General features: G+C 51.0%; 1 protein-coding gene across 2 annotated transcripts in view; it reads left to right on the forward strand.

Annotated features, from left to right (window-relative positions):
• Positions 1-862: 862 nt before the first annotated feature.
• The window catches only part of SCAMP2 (secretory carrier membrane protein 2), a 21741-nt gene continuing 2856 nt past the window's right edge, over positions 863-19747 (forward strand). The window contains exons 1-7 of one of the 2 annotated variants that reach the window (XM_007118242.1): positions 863-1039; positions 12184-12252; positions 12691-12789; positions 14631-14748; positions 15279-15407; positions 16104-16263; positions 17387-17488. In XM_007118242.1, the coding sequence (XP_007118304.1) occupies positions 983-1039; positions 12184-12252; positions 12691-12789; positions 14631-14748; positions 15279-15407; positions 16104-16263; positions 17387-17488 (734 nt within the window). In that variant the 5' untranslated portion in view covers positions 863-982. The remainder of the gene's footprint in view (positions 1040-12183; positions 12253-12690; positions 12790-14630; positions 14749-15278; positions 15408-16103; positions 16264-17386; positions 17489-19747) is intronic. The other variant, XM_024128855.3, reaches the window with a different exon arrangement.

The following is a 19747-nucleotide window of genomic DNA, read 5'->3' on the forward strand; positions in this document are numbered from 1 at the left end:
AAGAATTTGGGCCTTCATGGAAAATAACTGAAGAATTTTAAACAGAAAGTTCCATAGTAATTTTGCTCCCTTTGAATGGATCTCTAGTTACAACATGAACAACAATAGACCAATTAGCAGCCCTGTACTTGTCCAGAGTAAGGGATGACAGTGGCTGGATTCAGGGGCCGCAGAAATATACAAAGATATGAATAAATAACGTGGGTTTGCGGAGAGTGAATCAGCCATCTCCCCCATGCTTGATGGCTCTAGTGCTGAACTCCCTCATTCACTTAATAAATGCTTGATGCCCAGGTTAATCCCAGCTTAGGCCCTAAACCTGTCTGGGCTCAGGGATCCTCATCCCTAAAACGATAAAACTTGACATCCGGGGGCAAGGCCTAAGAGAGGCAGGGCTCAGCTAGTGTGGGGGGCAGCTGCACGGTCGGTTCTTCCGAAAAGAACCTCTCTGCTCGGCCCCTACCACCAGAACCCTTTCCTAGCTTGGCGAAGTCCTCTCGAGTCAGGAACTCCATTCCCAACGCTCCCGCCGTTGGCTCGAACTTCTGTCCCCTCCCTGAACCAGTGCATACTTCTCAAACTTGCCCTCCAAGAAAGCAAAGGGGTTAAGTTTCCAACTCCATTTTGGGGAATTCCCAATACCATGTTGGAACCTATCCGACCGAGAGGCAGTTGGGAACGGCTCCAGCCCTTCCTCTGTCTCCCAAATCCCTCGGGGCCTCCCCAACCCCTGAAGCACAGGCACAGCGAAAACGCCCATGGAAACGAAACGCTCTCCAACAGCTCCACAGTGGGTTGAGCAGGAGGGCGGAGCGGACTTCTGTGATGTCACATGACCACGCGCCTCTGAGAGGACGCTGCGCCTGCGCCAGATCGGCTGCCTAGCTCCCGGAAGTGGAGGGTCTACACGCAGAGCTCCGCTGGGTCTGGGTGCCCGGAGGCAGACGCGCTATCGGAGCTTCCCCGTCGGTCCCCGACCGCCATGTCGTCTTTCGACACCAACCCCTTCGCGGACCCAGTGGACGTAAACCCCTTCCAGGTACAGCCCGCATCTTACAGCGCTGTCTAGTGCCGAAGGCCGCCGCCCGGGCCTCTTTGCCAGAGCCGGGAGACGTGGCGTAGGAGGGACGGGCCGTCTGCCCAATGGGAGAGCGGGCTTTGAGGGCTGGCCTATCGTAGCGTCTGGGGGGGCGGGACTAGCAGCAGGTGGAACAGCGGAGGGGGCGGGGTGCTGTACTCTGGAAAGAGGTGGGACTGTCTAGCTCCCGGGAAGTAGCCCCTCTAACTGGGCACTGCTGGGGAAGGGGACTGGCGCAGACACGATCAGGGAGACCCCCAGCTTCAGAGAGAGAAGCGACTTCACCTGAGGGGGATGTGTGGCTACCACGTCCCGCAGTCTTGGAGAGACACCAACCAGCCTTGAGTCACTTTAGGAGAGGGGGTGACAGCAACATAATGAGGAGGTGGAACCCTCTAGTGGGATGGAGAAATGTGAGAAAATCCCAAGAACATCACCCCCGCAACATACACACAGCCAACTAGTCTGTAACTTATAGGAGAGCCCCTGAGATTTGTCAGGAAAGGAAGGCTGGTAACCCAAGCTGAAATACGGCCTTGGTAACAATTTCACACCTTGGCCATGGATCTAGTTTGGACTGGGTTTTGGCTAGATGTGAGAGCCCAGGTTAGGGAGGGAGGAGAAGTGAGGAGCCTCCGAGGGTCTTGAAGTGCAAGGAATGTTGGTCTGATGGCCCTCTGTATGGTGGCAGGGTAGTTGAGATGCACTGACCTATGAGCTGGCCTGACCTTTTGAACAATCAACCGAGGAAGAAAGAGACTTCCTATTTAAAGCCAAAACTCTTCCGCCTTTGAACTAAGAGCACAAGGGTATTCTTTTCCATGATGAAGGATTGGGACTCCTGTTAGCTCCACAGTTCCTATGCCTCTTGTTTCATGTCTGCTTAAAACCAGTTCTAGGGAAGCTTGCTTGTGCTGACTGGTGATTTATGAGCCGTGAGCTTTCTGCTTTGTCAGGATGTCACCAGGCACATGAACTCATCCTGCTTGTACTTTATTTTGGTCATTGGCAACTTTAAGTTTCCTGCAGGTGTAGGGGAAGTTCTTGGAGGGGTCCTTCCTGCAACTCACAGCATGAACTTTCCCACCTTGAATCCCATCAGGAGTTAGAACAAACACAAAGGAGACTAGAATGAATGTCTGAGTAAAAATTTTATGTCTTTTTCTTGGTCTCAAGGTGACTTAGCCACTGGGAGCCCTCAAGGCAAATTTTGATAGCTTTGTAACCTCAGGGAATTCCTAACATTCCTCATGTAGCTTAATGCTTCTTGACATAACTATTTGGAGGACTTTATCTCTTATGTAATGCAGTCATCTCTATTTGAGTAAAGAAAGAACATTTGCATTTTTTTCTTCTGCCAGTGTCTTCAGGTAACTGTTTTGCTTTAGTTATAAAACTGCTGTATGTTACTGGAGTTTGAGTTTTAGTAAGGATCTAGTAGCCTTTTGGTATGTGTGCTGTGTAATGATGTGCCTTTTTCTTTCTTCCTTTTTTTTTTTGTCCTGTCAGAATCAGAAATAAAATGTCTGCTGCCATCTGACAGAGGCAGTCAGCTGTCCAAAGATGCAGAGAGCTTGTCCTCAGTGGTAGCAGTGGGACAAATAGTTGGCCTAAATTCTGCCCTGTATAAATAGCAGCTTGAAAGTCTTAAACCATATCTCCAACCCCAGAAATGATTGTGCAAACTGTGGTAGAAGTAACTTCTGCATTCAAGCAAGACAGTCTGTCCATCAGGCAGCCCCAGGATATGGCAGGACAGGAAGCAGCTGTGGTCCTGTAAAGAGCAACATCTGGAGGGGAAGCCTGTGTGGGAAGAAGAGAGCTGGCTGGCTGCGATTCTGCTCCTCCTGACCCTGGGCTGGGTTTTCCCTCTTGTCGCACAGCTGTGTGGGGAGAAGGAGCTTTGGGTGTGAGGCCCCAGATCTCCTTCTCCTGGAGAGCTGCCCTCCCTCTCCTTGTGATGGTAGTGTCTGCTTCCCTGACTGCCAGAGCTGGGACATTGGGAGGGTGTAGCCCTTGGGTGACTGAGTGTGAACCCAGCTTCATTTACCTAGGGTGTTGGCACAGAGCTCAGGAGAGAGCAGGTGGAGAGGAGATAGGCTCAGAAACTGTCACACTTAGCCGGCCTTCAGAGCAGTCTTTTTTTTTTTCCTCCATGGTGGTTTACAAAAATATACTTAGTGTTTGGAGTCCATGGTTGACTTTTAGAGCTGGAACATCCTCAGAAATCTCTTCTAACCCCTTTAGTTTAGAGATGAGGAAACCAAGAACCCAGGGAGGATGGGACATACCAGAGTCACCAGCTAATTTGAAGCAGGAGGGGACTCAGATCCAGGTCTCATTCTCAGGACAGTGCTCTTTTTTTTTTTTTTTTTTTTTTTTTTTTTTAGGACAGTGCTCTTTTAAAGGTTTTAAACTGCTTTGGTGTTACTTAGGCCAGCAAATTAATATTAGGTAAGCTTTTTTGTTGTTGTTCAGTGGGTGGGGCTGGAATAATATGGATTGTATTGTGCTTTTTTAAGATGGTACTTTAATGCAGCATGTGTTCTGAGTAATACCAGTCCTGAAAGGTGCTCAGGGTTCTGTGGTCCAATAAGTTTAGGAATCATTTTTCTTGAAAGTTGACCAGGCTTTTTAGTTTGTTAAAGGCTCCGAGAAATCCTACAATAAAGATATTTGCTCAACTTCATTTGACCCAGCCTTTCTCAAAGTTATTCAGCCACGGAATCCTTTTTCTGCTAACTCTTTTAATATCCCCTGAAGCTCCTGGTGCGCCTTTAAGCTGACTTCCTTATAAATGTTCTTTAGGTATACCCTACTCTCATCCCCACCCTGAACTGTGGGCGTGGGTTTTTATGATCCCCTCCTTGTGCATAGTTATAGTGGGATTATTAGAAAACTTCCTGCACAGTAACACTGTGAGTGGAAAGTTGTCACAAGAGTGCAGAAGAGGTTTTACCAAACTCCTCGGAGGAAGCAGGAAACTGCAAGCCAAGTGTGGCTGATTTCTCAACCTCCACTGGCACTCCCTAATCCCTCTGTGAATTATGGCACATCTGCTTTGTACCATCTGGGTATGCAGGTCCTTCTTTCCAGCATGTCTGTTGCCAAAATTTTCTCAGAAAGTCTTGGGTGATGAAGAGGTTGAGGGCTACAGGTAGGCATTGTACTCCCCATTTTCTTTTTCAGCAGTCCACTAACAAGCAGCTCACCCAGGCAAATGCCTGGGCTGCTTTCCTACTTGGCATATCTGCCAGGTTACCCCAGGCAGTCAGCATTGATCTCAAGGAGGGGGAGTGGACTAGCTGATGGTGCTGAACAGAGAAAGCCTTTCAGCGTTCATGAGTTGTCAAATCACACCATATCACTTTCACACGTTGCCTCCTTGCAGTTAAAAGATAATCTCAGTGGTGTGGCTGCTTCCAAGGATTTAAAATGTTTCTCTTCTGTGGGAGGAGAAAGTGGTGGCAGAAACGTGATTTGGGTGTGAACAGAGTTACATGAAGTTCCCTGCACAGACACTGAGGGCTTTGTCACTTCCCAGAGAGGGTGGGCTCCAGCTTGACTGTACCTTTGGGAATTCTCAAAACCACCAGTTGGACCTGGTAGAACTTTCCTGTGGAACAGGAGCATTGTCTCGAGAAATTTGAAAATGGCAAGGTTCATATAGTTTAACTGACCCCAGACAGCTCTGCCCAGATGGGGTCCCAGGGTGAGGGAGGTGTCCCTGACTTTATGGTTGGCGCCTGGAGCCAGGCTGGGTGTTCGAAAGCACTTGGCCAGAGACACAGCTGAACTCTGACCCTACACTATTAAGTTTTCTTTGGAGCCACTTGGTGTAGGATGATCCTGGGTTCAGAGAAATGGTAATATTTAACCAGGACAAACAAGGGGTACCTACTGCTTCTTCAAGAAAAGAGTGCCATGCACATTAATTAGCAAGGTGTGACCTGTCCAGCAGTGCTCCTTTGAGATGGTGACATGTTTTTGCACATCACTGAGCCACTGCTGCTCCAAGATCCTGTGCAGGTGACCAAGATAAATGGGCACATGGCCTGTCAGAGCTTGTAATGTGGCAGGAGACCTAAGAAATGCTCGCTGATCATGACAGCATGCTGTGGTGCGTAAAGGGCAGTCAAAACTTGCCAAAAGGATCTGTGAGGGATCTGAGGAGAAACAAGGCAGAGTCCCGTGGTAGGGTCCCGTGGTAGGAAGGGCTTGAGCTGAGAGCAGAAAGCCTGGCATATGGCAAGAGAGGGTATCTCAGGTGAAGGAGCGCCAAGAACTTAAAGTCGCTTCCACGCAGTGTCACCCCCGCAGCCCCAGGCACCTCCTCCCTCTTGGATCCTGTGGTCTCTCTGGGAGCCATGGGACCACGATGTGTCTGCTGCTTGTGATGCACAAGCTCGTTTGGCCAGAGTCTCTCTTGAAATTCTCTCTGTCCTTGGCCTCTTTACACTGGTAACTCTCACCTCCTTCCGCCTGTTTTCTCTTCCTGTCTCATACCTTTAAGGGTGTCCTGGAGTTCTGTCCTTGACTTTGTTCTCACTGTATACCTTTCCAAGTAAGTCCTCCCACTTTTATGGCTTCAGAATAGCATCTGCATACCAGCGGTTGCAGATCTAGAACTCTAGCCCTCACCCTTCTCCTGAGCTTCAAACCAGTGCTTCCAGCTCTCACCTGGACATTTCTACCCATTCCACCCAGATGCATTTTTTTAAAATTAATTAATTTATTTATTTTATTTATTTTTTGGCTGTGTTGGGTCTTTATTGCTGTGTGCTGGCTTTCCCTAGTTGCGGTGAGCAGGGACTACTCTTCATTGCAGTGCGTGGGCTTCTCATTGCGGTGGCTTCTAGGTGCGTGGGCTTCAGTATTTGTGGCACGTGGGCTCAGTAATTGTGGCGCATGGGCTTAGTTGCTCCGCAGCATGTGAGATCTTCCCGGACCAGGGCTCAAACCCGTGTCCCCTGCATTGGCAGGTGGATTCTTAACCGTTGCTCCACCAGGGAAGTCCCGAGATACATTTTACACGTCTCTCCAGTGCGACTCAGTACCTTCTCAGATCCTCTCCCCACTCCCACACAGCTGCTCCTGAAAATCCTGTTCCTCTTCTCCCATGACCGCCTTGCTCAGTGGCACCCTCCCCTCCCCCTCCCCTCGCCCCGCCCCCCGCCCCCCGCCCCCCTGCCCCCTCCCCATCTTGTCCTGCAGTAACTCCATACCTCCCCGGGGAGTGGCCGAGCCTGTGCCATCTACCTGAGAAGGGTCTCTGGAGCCCGTACCCTCTTCTCCATCTCCAGAGTTATCCCTTAGTTCAGGCCTTATTATCACCCACATGGATTCTTGTGTCCCAGCCAGTCTTCCCACCATCCTCCTTCCCCACGCATCGCACTCTCCTCACTGCTGGCAGAGGTGATCACTGCTCACAATCTCTAGTTGTCCACGTTGCCCACAGGGTGAAGTCTGAACTCTTGCAGTCTGGCCTGACCTCTTCTGCAGGCTGGGTCCCTGGTGCTCCTCTCTATATATACGCACTTCGCCCCACCGCCTCCAGAACCTTCTCCCTGAACACACACAAGCTCTTTTTAAAGATGCTGTGTCTTTGAAAATGCTGTTCTTCTCTTCCTCTTTAGTGCTTGCTAAATTTCTTTCCTCTCTCAAGATCCAGCTCAGATGCCACCTCAGTGAAGCCTTCCCTGAGTCTCCAGACAGCTTCCTCACTCCCTCCTCTGCAAGCCTGTTGCACTTGCCCGCACCTTGTTCAGCACTGATCACGTGCTCTCACTTCTTGCCCTGGCTTCTGTTGTGTTCTCTGTGCTGTTTGCTTCTTGGGGGCAGGAACCAAGGCTTTTTCTTGGTGCCCTTGCCCTGTGCTGGTGTGGAATGGTTTGTGTAGGGAGTAAACAGACCGAGGTGGAAGGAGATGGCGGGGGCTCCGTTTGATTGAGGACAGGCTGTGCCGAGAGGAGAGCTGGTACCAGGTCAGGGCGGGCCTCGATGCCAGGCCAGGGACTTAGACTCACTTTTTTGGGTGCTTCTGTACATCACTGCTGTGGCAGGGAGGGAGGCCCCAGGTGCATGTTGCTTATTTGGTGGGTTCTCAGGCTTTCTTTTTAAAAATAAGCATGTACGTGGTGTACGTGTGTGTTTAACATAAACATAACATAATCACATTATAGAAAATTTGTAAAACAAAGTAAATTCTCCATATTTCTACCAGTCTTTTGCAACCATTGTTATTTTGATGTGTTTTCTATAAGAGTACTTCTGACAGAATTGTCATTTGATATTCATATAACCAAGCCTTTTCTCTATTGCTGCCCTGTGTTCATAGCTGTGATTTAGTGGCTGTTTAGGCCATCGAGGGGATGTGCACCAAAATGTACTTGTGCTCGCTGTCACTGGATATTTAAGTCGTTCCCTGCTTTTTTTCCCCTGTTGTAAATACTGGTGCAATGAATACATTTGCAGATACAGATTTTTACATATTTTCCTCATGTTTCCTTTGGATGGCTTCTCAGGCTCTGGCTCAGAGAGTACCAAGGTTAACTGTGGCTCTTTGTACGCCTGGGACCCAGCCAGCCGATCTGGCGATGACTACCCCTTCTTGTTCTATGACACACAGCCTTGTCGCTAAAGCAAATAGGACTTCACAGAGGTTCCAAAGTATTGGTGACTCTCTGCCTCCCAGAGAAAGTGGCTGAGTTTCTTTTAGTCCATGAGGTATTTATTTAATGTGTTTATTCGGAGCCTGAAATAAATCTCACGTTGGGAGCCTGGGTGGAGTGTAGGGTGGGAAAGCAAGGAAGAGTCACAGTAAACTCGAGCACAGCCAGGACCTGGGAGAGGCATGGAAAGGGGTTGCCAAACTAGTGAAAGCAAGTGTGTTTTTCAAGGCCCTTCCCCGGCAGAGTTGCAGCCCAGCTGTGCTGCCTCTTTTTCTCAGTCCCTCACACCCCAGCTCCACGGGGTGTTCCTTTGCCCCAACACCCCGCAGCTCTGGTGGCCTGAGCTTACTGACTGGGCCTTTGCTCCCCTTCCTCCCCTCCTCCTGGAACCGTGCCTTTCTCCAAGCCCGCCTGGGCCTCCTCTCCCCTCCCCTCCCCTCCTCTCCCCTCCTGTTTTTACTCTCGTGCTGTGTGCACGTGTCTCAGCTACCAGATTTTGGTCTCCAGAAGGGCAATAGCTGCGTCCTTTTCCTCTTGGTGTGTCCCTCACACCGTTTGTGACTGCTTGCTGAATGAAAAGAACTGAGATCAGGAGCGTTCTGTTTGTTATAAATTCAGTAAAGGGCATTAACCAGTTTGAGTCCTTTGGGCACTGAGGGAGTGTCAGGTTACTTCTTTGTAGTTGAAACTTAGCTCTCACCATGCTTTTAAATAACTACTTGACCCGCTTATGAGCCAGCTGATGCTGGGTGAGTGGGAAGGAAGGTTGCTGCTGTTGACTTCTTACTTGTGACTTGGAGTAAAATCTGAGGGTCTCATTCAGGCCAGTCAGTGTGGTCCTTACTTGCAAGATTCTCTGCCTGTGTCCTACCAGGGGTGTTCGCCAGGAAAGACTGCTCTGAAGTCCGGGAATAAAGAGCCGAGCAGAAGCAGTCGTCCCAGTCACTCACGGTGCCCTTGTCAGCATCCCTCAACCCCTCAACCCCACATTGACTGGACACCTTCCGTTGGTCAGCCCCCAAGCCAGGCTTTGGGGACACACTGCGCACTCAGGTTTACCACTCGTGTCTTTGGAGACAGACAGACTTGGATTCAAAATTGGGCTCAGGGACTTCCCTGGTGGCGCAGTGGTTAAGAATCCGCCTGCCCATTCAGGGAACACGGGGTCGAGCCCTGGTCTGGGAAGATCCCACATGCTGCGGAACAACTAAGCCCGTGCGCCACAACTACTGAGCCTGCGCTCTAGAGCCCTCGAGCCACAACTACTGAGCCCACGGGCCGCAACTACTGAATCCCGCGCACCCTAGAGCCCATGCTCCACAACAAGAGAAGCCACCGCAACGAGAAGCCCGTGCACCGCAACAAAGAGTAGCCCTCGCTCGCCGCAACTAGAGAAAGCCCCAACGCGACCATAAATAAATAAATAACTACATAACTAACTAACTAACAAAAACAAAATCTGGCTCAGCCACTATAGGGGAGCTACTTCCCCTCTCTGAGCTGGGGCTTTCTTCATCTGCATACTCCTCCCTCACAGGATGGTTGTGAGGTTGAATGAGGAGGTGCGTTGTAGCTTTTCTCAGCCAGTGCTGCTCAGCTGAGCTGTGGAACACAGAAGCTGAGTGGAACTAGTGTTTTCTCCATTCTCCCAAGGATGGAACATAACCAGGACTGTTCTAGATGTGCCGGAGAGAAGTCACGTCATTGCAGACAGTGAATGCCTTGGGGCAGTGGGGCTTAATTCTGTCGAGGAACCAGGTTGAAAAAGAACCTGGTAGAACCTTCTTTTCTGGTGGCTTGACACAGTGGCCAGTTCTGGGATGACTAGAATTCCACAGTAGCATCGCTGTGTGATGAGCCTGGCACATGGTAGACACTCAGTATACGTCTGCTCCCTTGGCTGTGCCTCTTCTTCCCTCCCTCTCTCACCAGGCCTCAGCCTCTCTTGAAGCCATATACATCTTTCAGAAAGAGCCTAGGTCTCCTCTGGTGGAAAGTACCTGTGTCTCCCAGAGTGTTCCAGGCTCCTTTTCCTAGGCAAGGTGCTTCTGGGCCCCAGGGCTGCTGCTGTGATGCAAGTGGCCCTCCCCTTCTGTGTGCCCTAGCATTTGGGCAGTACCTCCCGGAGAAAGCAGAGGAGGGCCTACAGCATCTAGCACTTAATTCTCAGACATTACCTGAGTTTCTGCTTGCATCACGCTCTCTTCACCAAGCACTAGGGAGCCAGAAGTATGAACTAGATCCAGAAACACGTGGCTGCAGAGTTTATAGCCTGCTAGAGGAGACAGGATTTGTTTGTGGTGAGCCTGGTGAGGGTCCAGGGCCAATTTTTTTAAGATTTTAGAGAAAGGAGGAGGGATCACTATGGATAGGGTAGTCAGTCCCCCTGCCTCCTAGAATCCTCTTCTGGCTGACCTTGGTAAAGGAAATGACGTCTCTTCGTGGCTCTGGAGGCTGCCTATTAAACATGTGTACCACAGCCAGGCATGTACGCTGGCTCCTGAAACTGTTGCCAGAGCTGCCCTGCTGTCCTTGTCCTGTAGTGACAGACTCAAGTTCCTTGGACAGTGGATCTGATTTCAGTGACTTCAGCTCACTCTCTCTGCTGTGGCTTGATGTCTGCAGAGTCTGAAAGGGGAACAGATACTGAGCCCCAGATCTTTCATGCAGAAAGGCAGCTCAGTAATTCTGGGAGAAATCTGCTAGATGTTCAGCCAACAAATAACCTCAAGGCCAGTTCCTCCAACTTCAGGTGGCCTCTCAAGCCTCACCTTGTCACTTTGTCCAAGTTGCAGGAGCCACCAGGCAGGGATGGTGTCCAGGAGAAAGGACACAGCCACACTGCCTCTTTGCAGAGGAGACTGGGTGAGGTGCAGAGGACAAGGACCATCCAGAGACGGGAAGTGAGCTGGAGCTGGGCTGGGCCCTGGGGCCCTGCAGACACAGGCTCACCTTCTAGGAGTTGACGTCCTTGGTAGGAAGTTAGTGTGTGTGAAGAAGGCACGTTCGGTGCTTACCCGTGGCTCTATAAATGTTCAGAATGGTGAACCAGTTCCCATTTTGAGACCTAGGACAAGTACTGCACTGTGGAGAATATCCGTTTCCACATCTAAAAATTGAGGGGTGGTTCTCTGAGGGTCTGTCTGTTGTTAACATTGTGTTTAAGAATCCAATCTATGGAGGCTTCCTGCTGGAGGGGAAGCTGGGCATGAAGGACAGGAGCATCTGGACCAGTAGTGAGGGACTAGGGGTGAGGTGTACAGACAGGGGAGCCTGGGGCTCCCCTTATAACGGGGACCTTGAGGCCTTATAACGGGGACCTTGGCAGAGTCTGGTGGCAGCTGTTTCCCTCAGAGGCATCTCTGTCCAGCTGGACCTGAGCCCCATACTATTTTGTATGGGGAAGGGGAGGGAGTGTACAGGAGCTCTGTTGGGTGAGGGGCAGGATGAAGACAGCCCAGCCTCAGGCCAGCACAGAAGCTGCTCTGGTGGAGAGGGTGGCGGAGATCCCTGCGTGAGGCCTTCAGCATGAAGGGTTGGCCCCGGCAGAGATCAGATGGGAAAGGGAAGATTGAAAACTCGGGAAAAGGATGTGTTCTGAGGACATTTTTACATTTTCTGAAAAGAATCTGGAAAAAAAAACAAACAATTTCTTGGCTTTTCATCTGAGTCCTTCATATCTGTATTCCTAGCAAGTGTGCATGATATAATAAAATTAGCACTGGCAGCCAGCAGCATGTTTTTGTTCCAGAATCTTAAACTGTCCTTTAAAAAATAAGAGGAATAAATGTTTTCTGTAAAATAATAAATAAAACAGTACAGAGAGGTTGGAAAGTGAAAAGTACGTATCCATCCACACCACCTCATTTACCCACCTCCCCCCCGTCCTGCTTCCCCTCCAAAAAAAAAAAAAAACAAACCCTCCCTGGAGGTAAATACTATAAACCATTTTAAATTTCTTTCTTTCCTTTTCTTTTTTTTCTTTTTTTTTTTTTTGGCTGTGCTGCATGGCTTGTGGGATCTTTGTTCACTGGCTTGAACCCGGGCCCCGGCAGTGAAAGCGCCAAATCCCAACCACTGGAGCGCCAGCGAATTCCCTAACCGTTTTGAATTTCTAAAGGGCACTAATAGGAACTTGTGTGGTGTCTATTCCCACGCCTCAGAGTGTAGACCTTGCTCTGGGTCTCTTCCGGGAAGTCATCTGGGCTGAACCACTCCTTTTCCAGAAAGGGAGAAGCGATTGCAGCTGTGGTGTGGCAGGGGCTGGGCACAGGAGCCTTTGGGAGAGGCTTTCCAGGGCACTAGGAAGGGCCATCAGCAGCCTCACTTCAGCCAGGTGTCCCTGGGAGGGGCCGAGAGATGGTGATCTCCCTCTGCCTCACCAAGGTTCTCCCTTTTCCCTAGACATCTAATGGCTCTTTTTCACCTTCTCAGGATCCCTCTGTGACCCAGCTGACCAGTGCGCCACAAGGAGGCCTGGCTGAATTCAACCCCTTCTCCGAGGTTGGTGAGCGTGCCCTCTTTCTGAGTCCCTGGGTCCTCTGGGTGGTGCCGGTGTCTCTGGGGTAAGGAGACTTGGCAGAGACAGAGACAGAAAAGCTGCAGTCCTCAAAGGGACAGTCCTAATGTGAGCTCAGGGGGGTGGGGTAAGGATGAGGAACTCATCCATTGTCCCCTTGGGATCCATGATCTGGGCCCCTCCCGGAACAGGGCCAGGCGATGCTGGGGAGCTCTGGATCCAGCAAGGGTCTGGGTTAGGCATCACATCGCCCAGAGCCTGAGGCTTGTTGGCCAAGAAGCTGCGGAAGGAGGCCCAGGGTAGGCCCAGAGGGAGTACCCCTCACAGGCAGGGGCATATCACTCACGCTGCTGTGGGTTTGTCCCCACATGGCCAACTAGTGGAGGCCCACTCACCTCCCTCCTCTGATCTGCCCCATGCAGACAAATGCAGCAACAACGGTTCCTGTCACACAGCTCCCTGGGCCCTCGCAGCCGGCAGTTCTCCAGCCCTCAGTGGAGCCAACACAGCCAACCCCCCAGGTACTGTTGACAAGATCCCTGTGACCGCTCCTTTCCAGAAGGGGATACACCCAGAACAGTAGCTGAGCCCTGAGATTGAGGGGTGGGCAGAGGGCTTTCATCCCTGGCTCCCCTTTCAGGGCCCTCTGGATCATCTCTTGGAAGTTGGTCACTTGCAGATGGAGAGTCTGCTCTGCCAACCTATATCCTCTCCCCATATCCTCTCCCCGCACCCTACTTCCACCACCCAAAATAAGCTCTACTCACCAGGCCAGGGTCCTTGGTGTCAGAGAGCATTTGCCTCTGTTGTGCCATTCCACATCCTCCTTGGGCCTTTGGTTTGTTCTCTCTTACACAGGGCCCAGAATCTCTCTTCTCTCCCTCCCTCCCTCTCTCTCTCTCCTCCTTCTTATTATTTTAACCTCATTTATTCCTGCCCACCTTCCTGTTTTCCTTTGTCCCTTCACCAAATACTGTGAATCTGTCTGCTTTGTGCCCGACACTCCCCTCCATGCCTCACTGCCCTACCCCACGCTCCTCACTGCCCCCAGTGAGCATGGCCCACAGTGGAGTTGTATGTTGCAGCTCCTGCTTAGACAGGCCAACAGGTTCCTGCCTACCAGATTCCTGGCAGTGAGTGAGCTCTCAGAGAGGCAGATGCTACTAGAAGGAGATAGTATTCTCAGAGACAGCTACATGCAAAACCTTCCGAAGGTAGGCAAAGTATAGACGAGCAAGAGTGAGGGCAAGGCCCCTGGAGCCTGCCCAAGCTGGGCTGTGGACTCTAGTGGGCCCCAGGCTGCTCCTACCATCTGACTGGACTTGCTCTGAACGTTCTGCCCTGCCTGGGCCCCTGAGCCCCACCCATGGCCCTAGAACCCTGTGGAGGTGAGGCAAGGCTTAGAGGCAGGGGTGACTTTCCTGTTCGGCTGGGTGGTGGGCCATAGGGACCTGGTCCTACTCAGCTGAAGTTGCAGACTTGGGAGAGGAGGCTAAGCCCCTCCACGTGGTCTCAGGTGGTCAGTTCTTCCGCCCCCACTGCCTGAAGTTTACCTCCTGAAGGCAGCCTTAGCTCTTTGGAGAACGCCTTTTGGAGAGAGAGAGAGTGCACGCGCACAGCTACGTATGTACAGTTATGCCTGCCTTGTTGTCCTGTGAGATGACCTGTTTGATACCTACTCCCTAAAGAGGACTGTAGACTTCAGGAGGAACCAGGTCCCAACAGGGGGAACAGGGCCCTGGGCTGGAACACTAGACCCAAGCCCAGCTGTATTCAGCCTCACATGTAGCCTCCTAGCTGCTTCACTCAGAGGCCCGGCTCTGCCTGGAGAGGGATAAAGCTTGGACTCTTCATGCCATGAAAGCCAGGCAAAGCAGGGCCAAGCCTAAAGGGCTGTCCTGGGTTATACTGGCTAACAGTTCAGGTGGACCTCTGGGCAGCTCCTGGGGGTGGGGCGGGGGGTGCTTAAACATAGATCCCGGAGGCTCTGGGTACCCAAGGCCGCGCTCAAGTATCTCCCTTCCCCTCGCACTGCTGGCAGGTTTGCACTGTTTCCCCTTCACACACACCGCCCCCCCCTCCACACACACACCCAATATGGGAAATAACCCTAACTCAAGCTCAGGGATGAAGGGGAGAGAAGAGCCCTGGTAATGGCTAAGGGGCCAGAGGTGGTATAGACGTGGTAGGGGGCAGGTCACCTTGGCCTCTCTACGGTGGTCTCAGGTACCCAAGACACCCTGGGGCTAGGACTCTGGGCTCTCCCTGCATGGGGGCAAGGCCCCTCTGACTTCAGCTCACGCTGACACTGTCTCACTGTCTCTTGTGTCTGGCCACCCGCCACCTCCTCTGTTCCCTCCAGGCTGTGGCCTCTGCAGCCCAGGCAAGCCTGCTCCGGCAGCAGGAAGAACTGGACAGGAAAGCAGCTGAGCTGGAACGCAAGGAGCGGGAGCTGCAGAACACTGTGGCCAACATACACAGTAAGGGAGGCCGCCGTGCTTGGCTTAGGGAGTTCCCCGAGCCCTCTTGTTCTAGGGCAGCCTTGGAGCTTTCCTGAACTCTTGTTCATCTTAGAATGGCATTGGCCTTGGGGAATACCAAGTAAGGTGGAGGTCAGGAGACTTGCCATGTAGTCCTAATGGATATAGATTATGTCTGCACTCCTTCCTAGCTCTAGAAATCTTAGATAGAGTGGGGGCACTGGTCCCAGGATTCCTTACTCATGATGATGACCCTTTGTGCTTATGGTCTGGTTGTTAATGAAAATAATCACTTAGGCTGTTGAGCTCTGTGTTTCCCAGTACATTTGGGGTCCATTATCTTGGAGTGAGCTTATGGGTATTTGTGTCCCATCACCCTTTTCCCATCCCACTCCGTATCCGTAGACCCTGAGCCCTGCCTGCTGGCGCCTCTCTGGGAGCCCTGGTTTGGCCCATGAACGAGGCTGGTGTGTGCATTCCGCCAAGCTGCTGCTGAGGCCGGGCTCACCTCCTCACCTCTTTCCACACAGTGAGAGAGAACAACTGGCCGCCCCTGCCCATGTGGTGCCCTGTCAAGCCCTGCTTCTATCAGGATTTCTCCACAGAGATCCCTGCCGACTACCAGCGGATATGCAAGATGCTCTACTATCTCTGGATGTGTGAGTCCCGCTCCTGCCCCTTTGAGCTCCAGGGTGAAATGGGCTGTGACTTGAGAGCCCTACATCTGCTCTGGCTGCTCCTCCCTGGCGGGCTCCAGCCTTTCTCAGTGCTGGGCTGGGCTGGGGGGTGCCTTCTGCCCACATAATTGGCCTTCTACAATCTGCTGCCTGTCCTAGGAACCTCCCCTCAAGGGCCAGTCCAGACCATGTATCAGGTAGAGTGGGACTAGCTGGAGGCTTCTGAGTTCTTGCAGAGCTTGCTGCGCTAAAGGACCCTCCTTAGGTGAAGGCCTCCCCTCCCCACAGTCCCCTCAGCTCCTAAGAGTGAGGATAAAAGACTTCCTGTAGCTCCTTTGTGGGCTGTGCAGGACCAGGGGAAAGAGTTGCTGAGAGAAAGACTCCATTCCCCAAGGGTCAGCCCTGGGGTCTGCATCTGCCCCTCCACTGCCACTCCTCAGATACCTAGGCTGTCCCATCGTCTCTTAGGAACTTGGTTTGGTCCCTGGTTTTAAGGTCGCAGAAAACCAGGATTTGGGAGCTAACCCTGCTGGTGTACAGACCGAGGTCCTCTAGTATTTCTGCAGCTGCCTTCATAGCCTGGACTTCGTTTCCTCTGCAGGGGGTGGTTTGCCTTGTTGGGGAAGCCTTCAGTCACCTTGGTACAAGCCTCTCTCTCTCTCCCCTCTCCTTTCCCAGTGCATTCAGTGACTCTGTTTCTGAACCTACTTGCCTGCCTGGCCTGGTTCTTAGTCGACACCTCCAAGGGAGTAGACTTTGGCCTCTCGATCTTGTGGTTTGTGATCTTCACCCCTTGTGCCTTCCTTTGTTGGTACCGACCCATCTACAAGGCTTTTAGGTGAGTAGGGCTGGGGCAAGGGGTGGGTGTATGGCTGGCATCCCCGGTTGCAGGCCAAGGACCATAAGCCCTGGGGCCCCATCCCAGTCTTAGAGCAGAATGGATTGGTGGGGAAATTCACTTTTCCATTTCCACCCATAGTGAGAGCAGACAGGAAAGCTGTTTTCCTCAGTTGTACCTGAGGTCTGCTCTGGGCCCTGTCCTTGGACTAGACACAGGAGACCTAGAGAGGAAATCCGGAGCCTTACTTGCCTTCCCCCTGCTCCCAGTTTGTCTGGTTCGGTGGGATTTTAGTCACTGGGAAGAGGGTGTGCTTCTCTGATAGAAGTGGGACTTCTCTGATAGTCAGACAGAGTCTGACAGAGTCGGATAAGCTCTCAGCGGCTTACCCCTCCATGCTCATTTCTGCTCCTCCCCCACCTCCCCAATAACTCTTGAGCATCGCTGAGTGCCAGTATTTGACCGGTTGACCTAGAGTCGATTCTGTGGACATGAATGAGTCCACCTCACACCCCGCTAGGGCTTTTAGAATTGTGCCTCACAGTTGATGCTTTCAGGACAGAGAGCCCAGCAGGCCCCTGGAAGAGGGGGCGGGGCAAGTGGCTGAACCCTCCCATGCACTCAGCAGGTAAAACCTGCACTCTCACTGTATTCTAGCCCTCCAGGACACCGAGATGGAAGTACTCAAAACACCAGTTTTGTCTGATAGTCCCTACTCCCCAAATATCTTTTCTTCCGCCCAGGACTACGGTTTTATTATAAAAGATTTATCGTCTTTATAACAGGCTTAGATTTTCTTCCCTGTTATAATGCAAATAAGTACTCTAGGAAATGGACTGTTAGGCTGTTTACATTGTCCTTGGGGTGAGCAACTTTATTAGTTCTTTGAGGAAGGAGTCAAGCACTGACCCCTTAAATTGGAAGGCAGTGGAAGGCAAGCCCTTTTTGATTATAGTGGTGAGTGCCTGTGTCCTTATGGACAGCGTGGCTAGCCCTCTGGAGCTCTTTCTACTAGCATCCTACCTCCTGACTCCTAGCGAGGAGGGTGTCATAGCAAGTGAGGAAGGCTGAGGAATGAGCCCCAAACCCTCTTGTGACTTCTCATTTCCCCCTCTCTCCACAGGTCCGACAACTCTTTTAGCTTCTTCGTGTTCTTCTTTGTATTTTTTTGTCAAATAGGGATCTACATCATCCAGTTGGTCGGCATCCCTAGCTTGGGGGACAGGTGAGAGCTGGGGCAGTACAGAGGGAATTGTGCCCTGTTTCTCTGCTCCTAGAAAGCCCCCACAGATGACCCATCTTCCACCATGGCAGGGAGAGGGGACGGTGGGTCAGCTAGGGTCTGCCTTCGTGCCCCCGTCCACTTCTTCACTGGTAACCTACACTCGCTGTCTTGCCTTGCTCACCACTTTCTGGGGCATTGTGAGTGGACTTGGCCTGAATCCTTAGGCTACCAGGGCTGTGTGCTGCCCTGGATGGCCTCCTCTTCCTTTTCTCCTGCCACGCCCTCCTAGAGGCTGATGTTACTCTCACAGGTCCCAGACAAGCCCTGAGGTTTGGGCAGCTGCTGATGGGTGTCCTGGCCTTTGCAAACTGTGAGCTGTGACTTTTTCCAGAGGCCCTGTCATCTCAGGAGATGGAGCCCTTGCCCCTTGTGGATCGGCTCCTTCTGGCTGCTCTCCTTGAGCACAGCTGGCTTGAGTGTCCTGGCTACTGCAGTCTTCAGCTCAGAATTAGTCTCAAAAAGAAAAGCCGATGGCTGATGTTTTCCTTTCTGCTCCAGTGCACAGGGAACATTACAGAAAGGTCAGGCTGGCACTTGGCTGAAAGCCTGAGCCTGGAAGGGCTGTACTATTTTGGTCCCCTCCCTCCAGTGGAGCTGGCAAGTCCAGAGTGGTGGGGAGGGGTGACTCAGCTCGCACTCGGAGCAAGTACACACTGCCCTCCCCCCACCCCTCTTCCTTCTCACCTTGCTGTTTCTTATCCGGCCCCTTTTCTCTTTGACTGGTGACCCAGTTTCATTACTCATTGCCCTAAGTGAGGTCCTGGTAAAAGGCTGTGATTAATAACTGCTGTTTATACCCCGGACTGGGAGCCAGAAGGCTTAAGTTCTGGTCCTGGCTCAGCCCCTCACTGCCCTGCCTGGATGAGCTCTGCAGCCTCCAGCCTCCCAGTGCTTTTCTCATCTCACCTCAGAACCTCCCTGATTGGGTGGATATAATCCCCCCTCCCTTTTTTGTTATTGATTGTAAAATACATATAACATAAAATTTATCATTTTATTTACCACTTAAACCATTTTAAAATGTACAAGTCAGTGGCATTTAGTACATTCACAGTGTTGTGCAAACATCACCACTGTCTAGTTCCAGAACATTTGTTTCACCCCATAAGGAAATTCCATGCCCATTAAGCAGTCACTCCTCATTCCCTCGTTCCCTTGTTCCCTGAGCCCCTGGCAACCATTGAACTGCTTTCTGTCTCTCTGGATTTGCCTAGTCTGAACACCTCATGTAAATGGAATCATACAACATGTGGCTTTTTGTGCCTGGCTTCTTTCACTTAGCATAATGTTTTCAAGGTTCATGTTAATACTTCATTCTATTTTATGGCTAAATAATATTCCATTGTTTTTGGAGATACTGCATTTTGTTTGTCCACTCATCGCTTGATAAACATTTGGGTTTCCACCTTTTTGCTGTTGCGAATAGTGCTGCTGTGAACATTTGTGTACAGGTTTCTGAGTACCTGTTTTCAGTTCTTTTGGGTATGTATCCTGGGGTGGAATTGCTGGGTCATATGGTAATCCTGTGTGTAATTTATTGAGGAACTCCCAAAGTGTTTCCCACAGAGGCTGAACCATTTCACATTCCCAATAGCAATGTATGAGAGTTCTGGTCCCTCCATATCCTCACCAGCACTTGTTATTTTCCTCGTTTTTTTCCTTTTTTCTATTATAGCCAATCAAGAAGTGTGGTAATTCATTGTGGTTTTGATTGCTGTTTCCTGAATGATGTTGGCCATCTTTTATATGCTTGTTTGGCCATTTGTATATTTTCTTTGGAGAAATGTCTATTCATATCATTTGCTAATTTAGTAATTGGGTTGTCTGTTGTTGAGTTCTTTATAGATTCAGCATTGTAGCTGCTTATCAGATATAAATTTTTTCCTTTCTGTGTGTTGTTTTTCATTCTTGATAGTATCCTTTGATGTACAAAGGTTTTAAATTTTGATGAAATCCAATAGTTTTAGTTATTATTAGGTTTGAGTTAATTTTTGTATGTGGTCGAAGTAGGGTCCCTCTTCATTGTTTTGCATGTGGATATCTAGTTGTCCCTGCACCATTTGTTGAAGAGGCCATTCTTTCCCCATTCAGTGGTCTTGGCACACTTGTCAAAAATCAGTTGACGCTGGGCTTCCCTGGTGGCGCAGTGGTTGAGAGTCCGCCTGCCGATGCAGGGGACACGGGTTCGTGCCCCGGTCT

Source organism: Physeter macrocephalus, unplaced genomic scaffold (assembly GCF_002837175.3).
Source record: "Physeter macrocephalus isolate SW-GA unplaced genomic scaffold, ASM283717v5 random_138, whole genome shotgun sequence".
In the NCBI taxonomy this organism is placed as follows: Eukaryota; Metazoa; Chordata; class Mammalia; order Artiodactyla; family Physeteridae; genus Physeter; species Physeter macrocephalus.